Raw genomic sequence first — 19190 nt, forward strand, 5'->3', positions numbered from 1 at the left:
CACAATCTTCTGCGTTAACAGTAAGTACATCATTAATGTAGATGGTGAACAGGATTGGTCCGAGCACTGTGCCCTGCGGGGCGCCAGATGTTAATGGCAGCCAGTCGGATGTTCGTTTCCCATCTCGTACTCTTTGCACTCTGCCGGTAAGGTAACTATGTAGCCATTGCACTACGATATCCCCGGCTCCGATTTTCTTCATCTTGTACAGTAGTCGCGAATGGCTTACACTGTCAAATGCTTTCTTGAGGTCTAAAAAACACACTGCTGTCACATTCGTGCTATCCAATGCCTTTTTCCATTTCTCCGTTGTTTTTAACAATAGCGTTTCACAAGAATGACCGTCTCTGAATCCAGACTGATTGGGGGATAAGATCTGTTGTTCTTTCAAAAAACGCACTAACTGCAATTGGACGCATTTCTCAAACACCTTCGAGAAATTACAAAGTAGCGAAATGGGGCGGAAATCATCAACACACTGCGGGGAAACACTTTTTGGCAAGGGGTAAACTTCGGCTTTTTTGAAGACGGACGGAAACACTCCCTCCTTCAGCGACTGATTCACCATTTGCGTAAGGACTGGAGCGATGAGCGGCGTGATTTTCTGTAACAGTTTTGGTAGCATCCCGTTTGGTCCGGGGCTTTTTTTCTTCGCGGCCATTCGATGAAGTATCCCAGCCACCACTGCTGTATCAACATGCGCAAACCTAGAAAACAAAGCGTTACTATCGTCCCCCAGTGGCGGTCGCTCTGGAGGATCGTGCGGAGCCCCGTGTTGGCCCATTGTCACAAAATGCTGATTAATCGCATTTAAATTAACTGCAACCGCATTAGGTTTCGCCTCTTTTTTCATTGTTCTGCCGATTTCTTTCCACACTACGTCACTCCTGCGCTGATTTTCTTTGAAAAACGCCTCTTTAGCATTTAAAATAGCCGTGGTCACTTCTAGCTTCACTCGCTTATACTCTCGGGCTTGGTGATCGTACATCGGTGTCCCACGTGATCTGCATTTCTCTTCGTACAGTTGGTCTTTAATCTTTAGCATAGCTTTTAAATCATCGTTCATCCACGGTGGAGATGCACGCTTTACACGGCGGGAGCGTGTAGGAAAACATTTGTCAACCACAGCTGAGAGGTCTTGCACGAAATTCTCCACAACTTCATTCACGTCACGTTGTTCATCATACTGTTCGTAGCGCTTCACTGTTTCACCGATTTCATCCAAAAACTTGTTATCGTCCGTATGGCTCCACAATCGAAATTGAATTGTTTTGTGAACTGGAATTTTAGTTTTGTACTGTGCAACAGTACGACACAGGCGGTGATCCGAAAACTTACATCGGTAGCAGGCATACTGGCATACAGGGAAGGCGGGGAGCACAACATAGTATCGATTTTGGTGCAGCTGATAGAATTCATGTTATCCTTCTTCATTTTCCTGTTGGCCACGCGAGTATAACCTATCACCTTTTCGTCGAGATTAAAATTTGTTTGCAGATCATGGTAATAGCGGTGGTACGGAGTACTACTGATGGAAGTATTTATATAAATAAACTTCCGGCAGCCAAGGCAGTAAAGGGTTGTTGCGGCTGGCTGCCAGGGAACGGAAATGCCCAGGCTGGTTCAAGTTGATATTGAATCGACCAGGCCATTTTTGCTCAAGGCCGGCAACTAAAACATCGCCTCGATGAATTTGAGAAAGATCAACAGGAGTGCCTGCACAAAGTCGCCAAGTGCATCCTGCGTTTTTCATCCTGGAGAATCGTGGCTGTCCAGCCAAATTGTCAGCGGCTTGTGTCAACAGTCATAACCACCCATGTTCAAGAAGTTGAAGAATCAGTCAAACCGGGCGTTGCTTTAAAGCGTTGCTTTAACCTCATGGCACTACTGTTTAAAGCAACGCCCCAGACAATAACGCCATGAGATTAATGAATGAATGTCCGCCAAAACTTTAATTAATATACAACATTTGATGACGCAAGGAAATTTTTACAATAAGCATCCACACTACCCTCCGGCGCCATGCGGGCCAGCCCGGGTACCTTACGGTTAACTCTAAGCAAAAAAAAAGGATACAATCCTAAATGATCAGGCAGCCTTGCGATGATCACTTATCATTGTCTCCATTTTTAAAGCATTAACCTTTCGGAAATTGCATACCGTATGAATGAAAAGGCACGAAGCGGTGAATTACTTTTATGGAGGACGGCAGCAGTGAGCCGCTAAGAGTGAACAGTCCCATGGTGGTGGAGAGGATAGCAGATCATCGCGAATTGTGTAACATTTTCACTTATTTATTCAGAGCTTGGCCTGCATCACATGCCCGGAACGCGATACGGCTGGTATTGCATTTATCATCAAACATCCAGTGCGAACCCCTTCAAGTTTGTGTACCATTGACGTCAATGGGATTACGGGAACGGATGGCTGTTGCCTGTTCCTATATCTACTTAGTCAGCTAAACCAGAACGAAGAGCAAATAGACATTTTGCAGCAGGTAGGCAGCTACAAGCGCCAGCAGCTTTTGCCAGGAAGTATTGTGAAAGCAGAAATGTTTGAACAGCGTCAGTGTTACTAATACATCTACGGCAACGCGGACATGATCTGCACCAAAACCACGGCGAGCAGGTAATGGATAAAGACGCGCTAGAGCAAAAGGTCAACTAAAATTTTCTATACCATTGGTTAAACAGATTACCATGAAATTATACTATGAAAACAAAATGAATGAAATTAGGTTGCAGTCATTGTTGTCTTGGCGGCTTTTGCCCATTAAAATGTAATAGGTATCCGCTTTCAGTAAAATATTAACGTATACGTACACGTAACCAAGTACTCTACTTACAACGCATATGTATTTGCTTGATAACACTATTATGTACATGTGCTGGATACTATAACAGCTGATACTCTAGCCAGTATGTGCAGGCAGTAACTTGGTGCATAATAACAACACAATAAGCGTTCAATAAAACAATCGTTCCACAGCAAGAACACTTCCTCTATACTATCTTGCTCCGTAATCGTGCCCGTTACGCATACCGCAATCCCGCGCTGTATCTGTATGGACAAACGCTGCCGAAAAAACTAACTAATTGTAATAGGTTATAGTGACCGTTATACCATGAAAAATGATTAAACTGAAAACACACAATGGTGAAAGTATTTCTCGTGAATTCCAGCTGGACGTTGCCGATATCTGTTAGCGCTTGGCAAATATGTAGATTACCCGCATTTAGTTATCTGTAACCGTATTAACCGTAACCGCATTTATTTATTATTAACTACAACCAAATTAACTTAACTGTACCCTGTAACCGTATTTAACTGCAAGCTATTACCAATGCGCCGGCAGTGTGGTGACTTTATCGGAAGAGCAGCTGCGGCCGCGTGTGAAGACAAAATAATTCGGAAGTTAGTCGACGCCATTTTAAGGGAAACGCACGGTACAACAAAATTTTGCTAATAGGCATCGTATTATATATCATTACAGTGAGAAAACATGAGAAATGGTCAGTGGAATGAAATGAAATAGGCGAACTGCAGGGACCCTGAGACCGAGCGGAACCGGTCGCGCGCTTTCACAACATTAAACCGAGTTACTGGACCGTGTAGCAATAGACACAGCGCCGACACCATTCAGAAAGTTGCACTTATACCAGTCGCTTCGTCAACGGTTCAGCGGGTCCACTTACTTGGTTTTGCATGGCCAGACTGCACACCGTTCCCCGCGCCGTCCGCAACTGCTGTACACGGTGCGAGGCGGTAAAACCCAACGCGCTGCTTATCAATTGTTCTGGCAGAGCTTATCGCAGTTACAGATAATTAAGGAACACCGTGCCTCATCTGACGAACGGTCATGCCGGTCTAACACGCTTGGTGTGGAACGGATTAATTAAATGTGCTGATTTTTATGGATTCAGAAAATAAAATTGCGTTTGGCGCTATTTAATCGTGCGAACGCCTACACAGAACGCCGGTGAGGTTAAATAGCCATACTATCCAGTCCTGCATTAAGCGCATTTGCCGTTAAAAAAATGGAGTTCCAGTTCTACTACGTTTTACAACCGGGTGCCACAAATCCCAAACACAGCTGCTCGGGTAGTCTTTCGTCAAGCTGACATGACTCGAAATTACTCAGTGTAGCGTCACCACTGAACGTATCGAAGATGACTACCAGCGTTCCGGATTGCACGGGCGCCTATGCGTCGCTTTTATGGCGGCTGATAAATTCCGTCCATGCGTCGAAAACAAAATTACGATATAGGTGTCCGTATGACTGATAAAAGTAATAAAAATAATACCTTTAATAAGTATCGTGGTACGAGTGCAAACTATGCACCAGAACAAAACGGCATTTACAAAAGAAACACTTCCTCTATGCTATCCTGGTCGGGGATCGTACCCATTACACAAATCGCGTTTCCCCGTTGTATTTGCATAGATATTCGCTGTTTAAAAAACTCTTTCGCCCGCTTTTGGCCAGTTGAAGCCGCAATACCGTTTCCAACCGTTTCCACTAGCTTTTTAGTACCGTCTCCAAAAGGTCCGTAAATTTCGAAGGCTGCGGCAACGAAATCGTATCTTGTTTGCATCCAAGCGTGTTTCGCTAGTTTCTTTCTTTCAGCGAGTTCGGCTGCTGCGCCGGCATTCACGGAAGTGCGGTCGATATACGAGGCTGCCAGCGTGTCCACGCAGGTAACATCCACTGCCAGCGGTTTTCCGCGCTTCCACGGAATGAGGGTGATCACATCCGGCCTCTTCTTATCTTTCAAGGATAAACCTTTTGGTTCCATTCTCGAAGGAAAGCCAGCTGATTTTAGGCCCCGGGTGAACTCCGCGCTGATTCCGTCGTGTCGTGGTAATCTTCCAGCAGACCGTTTACAGCGAAGTCCGTGCCGGCCGAACTCGTCGACCAGCCCACCACAAACGCATACGTGTGGAGTGACGATCGGTGCTCCCAAACGCAGCGCGACACTTATGCGAAAAGCGTTGTCCTCTAACAGATTACCAAGGCAAGCTGCCGGTAATGCATGGATCCACAAGCCTGCTTCCGGGACTGATACCGCCTTAAGATGCGCAACTTCCTCCTGTGAAGTCCGTAGTGCGGTCAGCCTTGAGAATGTCTGCAGTGTCGTGGGAGTGTCCCATGCTTTCTGGACGTGTCTGAAAACTTCCACCGGAAGTTCGTCAGTGTCTGCTTCTAACTTCCAGGCGCGCGTGACGGTATTGACATCCGTGGCCGTCAGTGTCGGGCATAATCTGGAAATCAGTGGGTGCAACGAGGAAGCCGATGCCAAGTAGGCAGAAGAAGCTAGCTTCTCAGTGCGTCTGATCCCCAAACCACCGAAACGAACGGGAAGGGAGGCCTGGAGCCACGTTGGGTGGTCCATCTTCACATTGGTGATGATCTCCGCCGTCTCGCGAAATACTTGGTCCAGCCTGTACAACTCTTGTGGGAACATCCATGCGAGGGAAGTGCGCAATATGTGCACAATTTTTGGCACTCCAAGGCAGTTCTTCAACAGGAACAACGCTTGGTGTTTAGGGATAAGCTGCAAGCGGCTGCACATAATTCCCAACTGGCTGATCTTCTCGTTGATCATCGGGGTTACGGCGGCTGGTAAGAGAGGAGTTCCGAGCAAATTCAGATTACCAGCTGTCACTACAGCTATTCCGGGGAATAATGTGGAGAAGTCGTTAGCGGCCGATGTACGCTGTGCTTCGGTGCCCCCGCACAGAAAAACTTCGCACTTCGCAATATTAACTTCCAGGCCGATCTTTTTAGCTTCTTCTATCAGCAGCAGGAAGTTACGGATTACTTCCGACGGTGATCCTCCTAGCGTCCCATCATCCATATACCACGCATTCAGGTAAGTGTTCAGTTTGTAGATGATGAACTGCAGTACCAAGCAAAACAAAACCGGTCCGAGAGGATCCCCTTGCTGTACGCCGGACTGCGAGGAAATGACGGTTTCTCCCAGAAACAGCGAAGAATGTGCACCGTAACACATTTTAATAAAGGCGTAATATTCCGGGATGACGTCGGCTGCTATCTGCAATACTTCCTCGCGCGAGACGCAATTGAAAGCGTTGGTGAAATCAATTTTAAGGAGGGCTTTAACACCACTGCTGTATTGAAGAAGAAAGTCCCTAGCTGCGTGAATAATTCCTTCCACTCCCCTCTTTACACCGGAACCAAGTTGGTGTGGTTGGAGAATCTCCGATGTAATTGGCCGAATTCGGGTATCCACCGCCTTGGCAGCGATGCGGCGGTATACATTTCCGACGGCAATTGGACGCAGGCCTCCATCCTTTTTCCGTAGGGCAACGAGTCGAGCGCCGCAGAGTAAAGTAATAAATGAAACGCGGTGAAGGTCCTGCCATAAGATGTAAACAAACCAGAGTTACCTTACTTTAAAGTCTTGATATGTAATCAGTTTGTCCGACAGTTTATTACCCGCGAAACATTACCGACAACCTTCCAGCGATCGTTTCGGCTATCTGGATTTTATTGCATGCACCAGGGTACGATATCAGTATACGCATCTCTCCATCAACCTAGTTTTACACCGAACAACACACACTTTTGTCGAGTGCTCTAAGTTGTGGACAAGGCAGATGGCGACATCCTGTTCGGCCGACATTTGTCATTTCGAAGCTATCAGCAAATTATTGAAGTATAATTACAAAGTTACGAAATAATGGAGTTTTGAACCATGCGTGACAACACTTATGGATTTTAAGGGCTGTAATTATTTGTTGATCATGCGGGAACCGCAGATAAGCCGAATTCAACTCTCACCATAAATCACTTAACTGCGTAGCCAATATCAGTCTTTGACAGCTCCGGTTTAACATTTACTAACTTTGGTTAACCAACAATTCTGATATCATTGTTTATATAGGTTACTTGCAAGCTGTGACGATGTTAGCTGGACCATACTGCCGTTCCATCGATAACATTGCAGTATTAATAGGCAAGATCATATTCTTCGCGCGGCCACTTAAAATAATGACTGTCGTGCTTCTTCCCTTGTAAGCATTATGTTTACTGAAAACTGTACATTTCCGGTTTATCTTCAGGTAGTCGCAAAGAGTTAAAAAATTTTGTGTCGTGTTAATGTGTTATCCGCAAATTAGTACCAGCCAGAAAAGGTATTTCTGAATACCACTAGTCAATTTTATAAAACCGCCGCCGAGAAACGTGCAAGGGCCGAGAAAAAGGTATGTATAAATGTGGCAGCTAGCATAGATAAAATCAGGGTTTCCGGCTTTAACATGTTTGTGCAATCTTAGGAAATCCAGATTGAAGTACCGTGCCGTGGAGTTGTGGACGGTATTGAGGGATTTCACGGGGATCACCCGGCAGGAGTATCACGCACGGTCCGATGAACCCCACCATGACCCTCACCGTGTTACCATTATTCGGTATGACATACATACGATTTACGAAAATAACATTAATTTACGTAATCAGCTATTACCTTGTTATATGCGAATAACAACAACCAGTGACCAAATAACGCGCATAGTATTTAATAACACAAAAAGAACTGCTTTAAAACGTACGACACAGCGCACATATCACACGTACGTATGATAACATTGATAATTCATCGCTGACCATTCAAGTGGTTTCGTTTTGTATCTGTTTTTCGAGCTGCCACCGGGACAGCAGTTTCTTTAAAGGTGATCTACCACCTCGTGCAGGATATCCCGGATCGTAGTAGACATTAAGCTGGATAAACAAACAAACCATACATTTTCTTACTGCTGCAGCACTGATCTTGTTTCGTCTGGCCACTGTGTGCAGTGAAGATTGCTACGAGGAGGTGGATTCCTGTGATATGGGAACGGAAGATCAGTCGGACGATTCCAGCGTATATATTTTGGCGTGCTCGTCGGATCCGCCAAATCAGAATTCGACTTGGTATCGCAGCAACAGTGTTGTTGGCAGTGGCGTGGCACAGGACACTTACCAATGGGACATCATTGGAAAGATAAACGGATCAAGTGAAAGTACGCCTCAGTTGTTGTTATTATGCGTTCGCATCTATTGAGATTCATCCACTACATCCTAATTATTGCCTGTGCATGTTTATTCTAGATGACATGATGGCCATCGCACGTTGCACTCCTAAACATGACTACAGTGGTGTTATCCGGGTTACAACTCTTTATACCCCGGCGCTTCGCGTCGAACCAACCATGGTTGTTAGCTTTTGGTTACTGTTATCCGATCCTCCAATAATAAACACAGAGTACTTCGAACTGGGCATCGCTGAATGGAGAGAAGGGCATCCAGCTCATTACACCGATGTCCTGTGAGGAAGGCATAATGGGCAGCAAGATTACGCGCTGATTTCCCCTAATAACCAATGGCATCTTGTTCAAGTGAAGAGGGTAATCCCGCCTACCGACAATATTTTCCTCCCCGGTGTTGCAAGGCCTTTTGTCAGGTTTAATCTCCGAGCTTGGCACAGAAATAGCTGCCAAAACGTACGATTCATAGCGCTCGATGAAATAAAAGTGGAAACTGGTCAGTCAAAAGTGAAATTCACAAGCGATACAAATCATTACCTTTATAATAAGGAAAGCATTTTACTAATACCAATCACAATGATTTTTGACGGACGGAATATTTTTGCAGTTACGAACTGCTCCACAACTACGCCGCCTACAGCTGAATCAACAATGGAAACCCTAACTACAAAAACTGAATCAACAATGGAAACCCCAACTACAACAACTGAATCAACAATGGAAACCCCAACTACAACAACTGAATCAACAATGGAAACCCCAACTACAACAACTGAACCAACAATGGGTACACCGGAAATGACAACAACAACTGAATCAACAACGGGACCGGAAATGACTGCAACAACTCTATCAACAATGGGAACACCGGAAGCGACTACGCTAATTCGACCTGAAGTATCCACATCGTCAACTACTAAATCGACGCCGGGAACACCATTAACAACCACAACGACTCCTCCGCGTGTTACCCTAAGTCCCGGATCATCTACAGCAGCTCCTGGTAACTATTTTTTCTCTTGCGTCGTGAAGTGCACGGCTAATGTTTAACATGCCTTCCATCGCAATTACTGTACCATAGGATACTCCGGCTTTTCATCCGTGTTATGACTGCGCTATTCTCTTTTATCACATTCCACGTTAATGGCAAATATTCTATGGCGACTTTATGTAAACAACGCTCTTTTACTGTAGGCAACCCTATTCCTGCTACACCACCACCCATTTCTGCTGCACTGGAGAGCGCGACTAATAACGCTACCTATCCGAATGCGACCACCTATTACCTACTTTCGACACACCGCGTCCTAAACATCTTGCAGAATGCAGCCGAGCTTACCTTCAACGATGTCCGAGTAACTGCCAATTATTTTCGAGATTTCGCTACAATGAACCCACCTGAAGACCTACCGGAAGGTGCACAGAAAGATGCTGTCGAAACCCTGCTTCAGATAACTTACCAAATAGTCAGCGCCGAAAGCTCTGGAAAACTAAAAGTATCGCCTTCACCGGGAAACGGCCACCGCGCTGCAGTGAGCATCTATCAAGCACTCGAGCAATTGTACCACAAACTGCCGGCAAGCGACGAGTCATACATACGAGTATTTATTACTCCGTTCTGTGTGACTTATGTCTACTCGACGGTAATCAATGGATCTTCCCAATTCGACGATCTGAGATTTTCTAACAACTTGGAGATCGGTGGTTTTGATTGGGGAACCGGAATTACAGCTGTATGGAACGGCAGCACTGGTTCCGTGACCAGTACTACTTTCAACAAGGATGTTTTGCGAGAGGTTTTTGAGGATTTAAGTAAGGCTGGGATAAACGGTCGACACTTTAGTTGAGATTTATGAAAGGTCTAAATTATGTTCTAGAAAAAACTGTTAATGCAACAGAAGCCGCCAAGTTCACATTTTCGCTTTCCGCGATGGTGGTGTTCAAATTTGCCGAAGAGATTCCTGCCAACGAGCTGAACGAAAGAGCAAGCCCGTTAGTCTTACTGGCGTCCTTAAACGACGATTCGCAACGGAGAAATAATATCGTCACTACTCGGCATAATGTCGATATTCTTTTTAATGTAATTGATTACTAATCCGGCAAATATTTGTTATTAAATAATAATTACAAGTGGAAAGAACATTAATTTGATGCAGACAGAAATTCTATGTTTACAGTATCCATCGGGAGCGAAAAGGCGACACGCATGTACTTTCTTAAATTACGGAACCGACCGGTGGTCGATAGAGGGCTGCTCTCTTACCGCTAAATATCCGAAATGGGACAACACAATCGTGGAATGCACGGGCGACCATTTGACGCCATTTTCACTATTCTTAACGTTATGCAGCAGTTTATCGAGATCCTTGGTTCCAAACGATGCGGCATTCACGATGGATTTAGCGGTCGTGACTACGGCCACCACGGGTGTGGCGGCTGTCTGCTGCGTTTTCGCCCTTATTATAATCATGTAAGTAAGCTCAAACTTGGGTAGGCGTTGCTTATAATGTGTTCATTTTGCGCTTCAGGGTGAAAATTTATCAGAAAAGCGTTGTCTTCGACGAAGTGATGTTTACACGGATGGGCTTGTGGGTGGCACTATTGGGAATGTATACATTCTCCATTTTCTCCCAGTTGATGGTTTACATTCCCGAAATGTGTGGGCAGCAATTTTGTTTGGCCAGTGCCATTTTGGTGCACTGGTTTGCATTGATGAGCATTGGATGGACGGCAGTCCAGACCGTCGGCGTCATTCAAGTTAACGCTGTACCCGGAAGAGTATGGGCGAAGGGTGAATATTCCTGGATACACATACAGTGGATTCAGGATGAAAACTCTACTGGCAGCATCCTGTACGCAGTTTAATCGATAAGACCGAAATTTGCTTGCGATAACAGTAACTGCTGCGTTTGCGTAGCAAACTAATAATGTTTTCCTGTTATTAGTTATCCCAATACTGTTTCCTGTTTCTGGCGTCTATTCCACATTTTTCCGAGGACACCACGAAATTTTTCCATGGCTACGGTTATGCAAGTGATGAGAAATGGTATAAAATATTGAAATGATCACCGAAAAAGCATATTTCCGATTCAGCTAAACAGGGTTATAGAGAACAACGAAGCGCTGCATTTTCTTGAGCGGTTTCACTGTAGGTGCTGGCTGGAGGGCGATCACTTGTGGATCCCTTGGGTGACCTATGTTGTACCTTTATCGGCTGCAGGCGTACTGAACCTATCCGCGGCGATACTGTATTTATACAGTGAGTAATTTCTCTATCTCCAAGCCGCTTAAATAACCGGCTTTCCACACCCACGCCACCAAATGTTTTTGTCTTCTTTAGCAATCAGAAGACAGGAGAAACAAATGGCGGTTTCGGACCAGCGTCTCCGGAAGCGTGTGAACTCTGCAAAAAGAAAGCTGCATGGAGTGATCATTAACACAGGTTTGATGGGATTGATCTGGTTGAGCGTGTGGCTGGCCCTTTTCTCTTGCATAATTGACCGGACACTGCAGTACGTGTTCGTTATATCGCTGACGGTGGCATGTGGATCGCAGGCGGTCTATGTAATCCTTTTTCAAGGAATAATTCCAGAAAAGTCGTCAAAGCGGCCAAAGAGCCCTAACGGTAGTCCAACCGGGCGTGTTGCGACTGTTCAGAATTTAATACTGAGCCAGCAGTAAACCGAAAGCGAGATTTATGATAGGCGCTTGCACATTGACCTTTCTTGATTAATTTTATTTTAGGCTGTTTACAGCACGTGGCGTTGACCACTTTAAATGGAAAAAATAAAAGTAGATTAACATGCAAAACAAGACTACGTATGCCAATAAAAAGGGGTAAGGATTCAAATAGTACCGGGGCAAAACTAAGCCCAGAAAGAAATAATTTTGGTGGATTAGCAATAACCGCTAGCGCGTATTTACCAGACTTGAGGTTGCATAGGAAAATAGCCCACGTTTTGGTAAAAACATTTTTTCACGATTACCGTGAGAAACGGTCGACCAATTGACACTACCAACTAGTACTAGAGTAGTATTTATCTGGTGCGAACCGGTAGTGTCTAGTGAATGCCGTTTTCGCCACTTCCGCCCGGTTTCGGTGTTACTTGCTGAATTAAGCATTCTTGCTTTGAATGTATTGGCGCTTTCCAAATCACATATTGGTTGGCGTTTATTGTGTTTTACATGTCTGACTAGTGCCTAAACAGAATAGCACAATCCGGTCCGACTCATGCCGATTGCCGAAAAGGCGATGACCATTTACCATATACATACTTACTGTCTACATAATTGCTGTTTAAGGAGAATTTATACGATGGTAGCAAGATCGAAAATGAAATTTTCAAAATTCTACATTGCAATAAGAAGGGTTACATCTGTTACTGGGCGGAAGATGAGTAAAATTAGGTAGCAACGAAAAAAGTTATTTAAGTTTTTTCGTTGCCGACGAGGAGCGATTTGGCGGGCTGGCGAATCTTTCTACTCTACTGCCACCTGTGGTCAAATCAGTGAAAGAAAGGCTTCAAGAAGGCATTCTTTCATTCTGGAACAAGCCTTCTGGCTGTTATATACATGCCAGCTTGCAAGTGTGATAGGAGCAGACAAGGCTCATGTTTACACAGTGAGGACGCATAGAGTATGACAAAGGCGCTAGACAATGGAAAGACATAGCGCTGTCCCGTGAGCGCAAATGAAAGAGTGGCACAACATGTAGTGAAAATATCATTGTGCTATGTCAAATGCGTAGTTATGATGCAACACAAGCGCACGCTTTGTGCTAGCGAGAATAGTCGAAAGAGGTCGAAATCGGTATAATCTCTTCTTAAGGGTGAATTAAACACTTGCGGTATGCTTATGATGGTCTAAATAATACCTTGCACAATTTACAACCGCTTTTAATACGTAAAGTGACAACCGAGAAAATATTACCAGCATAACAAAACGATTTTTAATCTCATGCAAAGAGTATGCATAATAATTATTACCAAGTTAACTGTCGCAAGTTCAACGAGATCCACGTGTGACATATCATCTGCATGGCAGGACAGGTAGCGATTACACGCCATCATAACAAGTGTATAAACAACTTGTTATGATATAACTGACAAGCATTACAACCCTCTTGAATAAATAACACTGTGCAATCTTAAATAACACTGTGCACTTCATTAGGGCCTTATGACAACCGATAGGTGTTACGCAGTGTGACAGTCGATGACGCGGAAAATATCTTTGGGTATTTTCCGTGCAAGAGGCCCTTTCATTTCCGGTACGCTGCTTTTCAACGCTGCTGTCCTTCGGGAGTGATAACATCGGCCGGTGGCGCATACCACAGCTTATCCGCCGGCCACAGGCGGTCGCGCATCATCCCGGTAAAGGTCAACTCTCGCATTTGCAACCGCGAGCATTTGTCGTAAATTTGTCGCCTGTGCTGCTCGTAACTGATTTCATGCAGATATTCTTCATCAAAAATTGTCGCGACGGGATCCGTTGCGTTGAGCTCTTGCCCGGCGATCTCCTCACAGCGGCCGCGCCATAACTCGCTCATCTGCCGCAGTTTGGCCACATCTTCCTGTAAACGCTGCAGTCCGTACTCTTTTTTCTTCCGCTGGAAGATCGCGTAAAATGCCGGTACAGCTGGTCGTCGGCGTTGTTCCAGGCGCGGATTTTCTTCTTCATCGTGCGGGTTAAGGGAACGACGCGAGAGTCGCGGCGTTTGTTTACGCGAAAGGTCACTACATCGTTCCAGCTCCAGCAGAGAAGGTCCCGTAGCATGACCAGCGACTCGTCCATTTCTTCTGTGATCATCACCAGGGAGAAGCGATCATTTAGCTCGGCGATTTTCTCTTCGATCTGTAAAAATATTTAAATATATAATTCACTGCAGAAATAAGCGGTTCTCGCACACCATTTTTATTATCGAGATGCTATTTGTAAAATACACTGACTCATTAATTTGTAAATAAAATTCGAGAGTATTTATTTATTATTTGTTAACTTTCTTAATTCAGCCAGAATAACAAAAGTGTGAGCGTTGGGAATTCAGTGTAAAAGATGCAAGGTTTTTTTAACCATTTTTTTAAAATTTTTATGCCGAAACATTTGTATTTTTTTTTATTTCGCAACTAAAACGAAAACTCTTACATCCGTCAATAAATTTCGATTTAGGTAGAAATGCCTGCACTTATTATTTATTATTATTGTTATATTTAAAATATTTTTCGTAGTTAAACATTTGTGCATCTAACGGCCAATCTACATTTCTTCTAACGATTGTATCGATAGCTGACCTTGGACTGATCTTGGAAGTCTTCCATCTCCAGACCGAAATCGAACATCATCGGATTGCGGGCAAACCGCGAGCGAATCAACAGTCTGGTTGTTGTAATAATATTCCGGCCGTTGGATGAAATCGGTGAGGTTAACGCCATACCGCTTGACCAGTCCGAAAAAATCATAGGCCGACTCGAACATGGCGGCCGGCTCTTTCAAACTCGTCACGTACACCGTGTCATTAGGCATAATGCTTTCGATATTCTCGCGGTGAAATCGTGTATGGTGACATAATAAATTATACTGGCTGCCCAGGGCGGATGGGAGGGGTATGGCCAGCTCGGGAGCGAACTTCTCCCGATGTCCTAGGTAGTTGTCTTTCGGTGGTAAAACCAGCGTCAGATTATTGGACTCGCCGAAGCGCAGGAGGATGTTCTGGAAGGCGCTGCTGGCGCATTTGTGCACTTTGAGGAAGACGATGTTGTGGTGCGGGGAGCAGTGGCCAACCGGTTTCCTGGCCGCAGCTGTCGTCGGCTCGTCAAGTGGCGGGCGAATGGCCTGGAGACGGTGATCAGGCAGTTTTATCTCCAGCTCCTCCGATTTTATTTGCCTGCAGAACACGCTTAATATAATTTAATTCTGCTGGATCATAGCGTAATTTACCCTGACACGATGATCGGTCAGATGCAAACATAAGACACCTGGAAACTGTTGTACATAATTATGCAACTTCATCATTATCGCCGCAAGATATTGCGCATCATAAATCTCATAACAACTGATTTGAAAATATTTTCAGTACTCTATTGTAGATACTCAGGATTTTGTTCTAACAAACAAAAATATTTTATTTTTTCCGTGGCTTATAGACGCATTTCGAATGAACTCATCAAAGGCTTTTTCGTAGCAACCGCGAAAAATTAAGTAACCAATGGATTTTCGGAAAATACTAGTTTGAATTTCTTTACAAAATAATAAACTGAATGAGTTGTCTTTTAATAGCATATTTGGGGATCGATTATTAATGATACTGCGGAATGAAAAGCTAAGAAAAATAGTAACATTAAAACTGAGAAATTTGTGCTGACTCTATGTAAAATTCTGCAATAATGCTGGATAATAACGGGAGTAACTAGAGTTGCACCAAGCGAATTTGTGGTACTTACAAAAATGCATCGGGGCAAACAGTTTTAAGGAAGATCCGCTCCCGCGGCAACAACCGGTCCAGCCCAGGACCGCCGAGGATAAAATAGGCGGAGAAAGAGAAAGTCAGCAGACCGACCAACAGCGTCAGCTTCACCAGATCGCCGTTCGTGGAGCGGGGTGAGTAGCACTCCCAACACCCAGCTCGCCTCCGCATCGCGTCCTCCTCCTGTATCTTGCGCTTGACCGGCGCATTTGCAAACAAAATCTCCTGGATGGGCACGATTTTTCCCGATTTCTTGCAACGTGCCGTCCTCGGCCTAACAGCATACAGCGACGGTAGTTCAGCGCAACAGCAAGAAGCGCTGTTAGTAGGCGTAGTAATCCGCCCGCGATCAATAGCTCCGGCACTGCACCGTCAGCTGAGATACCGGTATTCAGGCCAAAGAAATAATCAACGCGCTGCTGACAGTGGCAGCGCACTGCAGTGCCATGGCCTGTCTTTTATTAAGTCTTTATGGTCGTGTAGTAATATTTTCATGCACTGTGCATTGCAGCGGCACAGGAGGTATTGATCGTACTGTGCGGTATTGTTATGTTGTAAGGAGCGTTATTATTCGCTCAGTTGTACCTGTATTCGCATGTACCATACGTCTTATAAAATGGTCCGCGTTCTACAATTTAGCGAAACCGGTTCTGCGCTGTGTAAATGCAGTGCGCGATCGGCAACAAGAAGAATATACAAGCTGGCGTCTTATCCGCGCATACAACCCTGCGTACAAGCGTATCCGGCAGTTTCTAACGTAAACGTACATATAGCACGTGTTTAGCGCGAAGTTTGTGCTATGAACGAGTGCCTCTACATACGTCTTCCGCTATCATAAATTTACTCTTCTCAGTATTTAAAGTAGGTATATATAAAGGAGAAAATCTAATGTTTTACATTATTTGGATAGTTTATACTTCAAATCAATATTTGTCTCGCATCAGATATGCCAAATGCATGTAAAGCGTAAATAGTGAGGCGTGGCCCGCCGTCCCGCCGTCGTACTGAATTCGGCGCAGTCCGTTAATTTGTAATTTTCACTGTGTGAAAACGTTGTGCAGAACACTCAAAAGCGTACAGCGATATAATTCTGAGTTTTTCAATGTACAATCTTGTACAGCGGGCGATATAATAAGGCCGAGCAGAGTTGTGCGTTAAATACGTTTTCCGAGTTGATACGGATCATTTTCATAACGTACCGGCAACGCAATGGAGGTGTGTTTGTGTTAAGTTGTTTGTTCGGCAGCCTTGATCGGCAGGACAAGCAAATGATCACTGGCAGGCATGCATAGTTGATAACTCTTATGGAAGCTATTATGCTGCAAAAGAACGGACGTTGCATAAGACATTCGTATTGTTCTGCGGCCACTCCAGTGCGGTGTACAGATCCATACACTACCACATACTTCGGACGCCGACTGTCAATCTGCCGCTTTTTATTTTACCAAGACAATGGCTCTCATCACCGAGCGTGAAAATAATCTCTTTTTATTGCGGGTGGTTATGAGTTGTTTCGTTGGTGGAGAGTGCTTGTAATCATTTTTTTTCCGATTTCTTGAAGATATCATCGACCGGCTGAAAACACACTGGAAAATTGTTTTGTGGCAGAAAGTTTGTTGTTGTCGGCTTCCATTGTTTTCGGCGCGTAATTTCGTTTGTTACTGCAAGCCGCTCAAGTGGCGATGGCCGCGGTGAGAAGCACTTTAAGCCGATCTAAAAATGCACAAAAAGTGCTGCTGGGCGGAAATGTTTCCATAATAATCCAGCATAACATGTTTGTAACCGGATGTGGATTTCAGACTGAGCTTTCGTTAATGCTTCTCTAGTATCAATTAAAACCGCAAAAACACTTTCTAGAAACGATGAAAGGTCACCGTACACACAATGGGCAACACGGTGCAAGCGTAGAATTGGGGATTTACTTGCGTGATAGAACCATATATAGAACTGGTGAGAACGTCGAATACTTTTTGCGCCAGGCGATAGCCATGCGACAGCGGGTGCTTAGCACCCGAGGACGTATGAGCTCTGTTGTGTGTAGAATTTGTAAGGGTAGTATTTTTTGTAGAAGCTGTAGTGTGCCTATATGTCCTCTGGAGAGGACAATTTTCGACATGGGTATTTCGATATAAATGAGGCCGCTTTTGAAGTTCGCTGACGAAATGGTCTTTGATTGGGAGATTGAGTAGGCAGTGGGTTGAGATTTCTTTTGTATTGGTTGTTTTGTCGAGTATAGTGTGGTTTGGGTATATAAAGGAGTCCGAGTGCAGTTTGAAATTAGTTGGTGAGTTGGTTATTTGAGAGTTTGTTGGTGAAAATCTTTGTCTCGTGCGCACTGATTCCGAAGTTGGAGATTTGATGGTGTTGGAAGTTGGTAATTTTGTTAGTTGAATTTGTTATTAGCAATCGAGGGTTTAATAGTAACTGTAGTAACATATTACTAGTTGGTGGGAGAATGGAAATTTGATAAATTAATCACGGATGGTGGAAGTTGGACGAATAGCGGAAGTACATAGTGGTTTTGGAAAAAGTATTTTTGTTTTGATCTTGTTATTTTATTATTTTGTTAGTATTTTGATATGGTTTTATTCTAAATAATAGAAATTTGTCGTTATTTTGAATTTAAGATTTTATGGGTGTAGCGGGTATTTTTTGTAAACGTGTTTTCTGTCGTTAGTTTATGCTTATTGTGGTTTCTTGTTTTATACAGTTAGTAAACTAAATATTAAATTTTTATTGGTTCAGGTAATAGTAACGAAGAAGGGTTACGAAACGCTAAATGGTTCTAAATGGCTTTAGCGTGTTTTGCTGGTCAAATAATGCTAAGCAACGCGGAAAATTTATGAGATTGATAGCATATTAACTGATTAGATAATTACTTTTGGTTACATGTTCTGTGCAATTAGATACTGAAAAAATTGTGACACATTTTGAACATGTATAAAATTGTGATAGTTCCCGTAACAGTGATGTGTAGTAAATTTATAGCTAATAATATTTTAAATTTAGATAGACTAAAAATAAAAATAAATTTTATGAATGTACAATTTTAAAACAATAATAAACGTGCGTTTTTTATGTATTGTATATTGCATTACATAATATGACGGATTGCCATTACTTGCATTATTATTGTTTTTTTCTCTCAGATATTAAGAAAAAAATTTTGAGGGTTCATTTGGGGTTGATACCGCTGACAAATGATTTTCTCCAATAAATTTAGTTGGGGATTTGCAATAAAATTTTGTCATGAGAACATTTGACATAAGAAACAGGTGGGTTCAGTCGTGCGCTTCACGGCTTCGGTTAGCAGCCGTTTCTGGGAATCATTGAACCGTATCCGCAGCTGTAGAAATCTTACAAGATTTAACGGATTAGGGTGAAATGTTTTTTTTTTCGAAAAATTTTTCGTTGGAGTATTTTCGACAGAATTAATGAATTGTGACGCTGACGTGAAAATATCCGTCTAAATTAATGCTGCCAAGAAAATAACAGATTCTAGATAAACTGAATCATCACAAGCAGGTGGCTGCACATTTGGCTGGCACCCTAGCTTATTTATTGACGTTAAATTATCTATAAGTTCAGATGAAATATTGTATTTTTCAAACAAAATAGTATTGGTACTTATTATTTGGTAGGCATTTAGTATTGGTTGGGCGCGGTTGGGCGCATACTTACA

General features: G+C 43.7%; 3 protein-coding genes across 3 annotated transcripts; 2 read left to right on the top strand and 1 right to left on the bottom strand.

Annotated features, from left to right (window-relative positions):
- Positions 1-7303: 7303 nt before the first annotated feature.
- Positions 7304-8350, top strand: LOC129581905 (uncharacterized). The gene is made up of 3 exons (XM_055473196.1): positions 7304-7431; positions 7783-8022; positions 8111-8350. The coding sequence occupies exons 1-3, from the start codon at positions 7392-7394 to the stop codon at positions 8329-8331; spliced, it is 501 nt and encodes a 166-aa protein (XP_055329171.1). The 5' UTR covers positions 7304-7391; the 3' UTR covers positions 8332-8350.
- Positions 8351-8680: 330 nt separating this feature from the next.
- LOC129581904 (uncharacterized) lies at positions 8681-11688 on the top strand. The gene is made up of 8 exons (XM_055473195.1): positions 8681-9049; positions 9241-9858; positions 9924-10126; positions 10224-10516; positions 10575-10898; positions 10992-11092; positions 11199-11305; positions 11387-11688. Exons 1-7 carry the CDS (start codon positions 8698-8700, stop codon positions 11237-11239), a joined length of 1932 nt encoding a protein of 643 aa, XP_055329170.1. The 5' UTR covers positions 8681-8697; the 3' UTR covers positions 11240-11305; positions 11387-11688.
- A 1240-nt stretch (positions 11689-12928) lies between these two features.
- Positions 12929-15974, bottom strand: LOC129581764 (galactosylceramide sulfotransferase-like). Its single transcript, XM_055472987.1, is given in 4 exon segments — positions 12929-13899; positions 14337-14480; positions 14482-14929; positions 15486-15974. Coding segments are annotated over 4 exon segments (1095 nt in total). The 5' UTR covers positions 15680-15974; the 3' UTR covers positions 12929-13590.
- Positions 15975-19190: the final 3216 nt, after the last annotated feature.

The sequence above is a fragment of the Paramacrobiotus metropolitanus genome, unplaced genomic scaffold, assembly GCF_019649055.1.
Source record: "Paramacrobiotus metropolitanus isolate TYO unplaced genomic scaffold, Prichtersi_v1.0 Parri_scaffold0000006, whole genome shotgun sequence".
In the NCBI taxonomy this organism is placed as follows: Eukaryota; Metazoa; Tardigrada; class Eutardigrada; order Parachela; family Macrobiotidae; genus Paramacrobiotus; species Paramacrobiotus metropolitanus.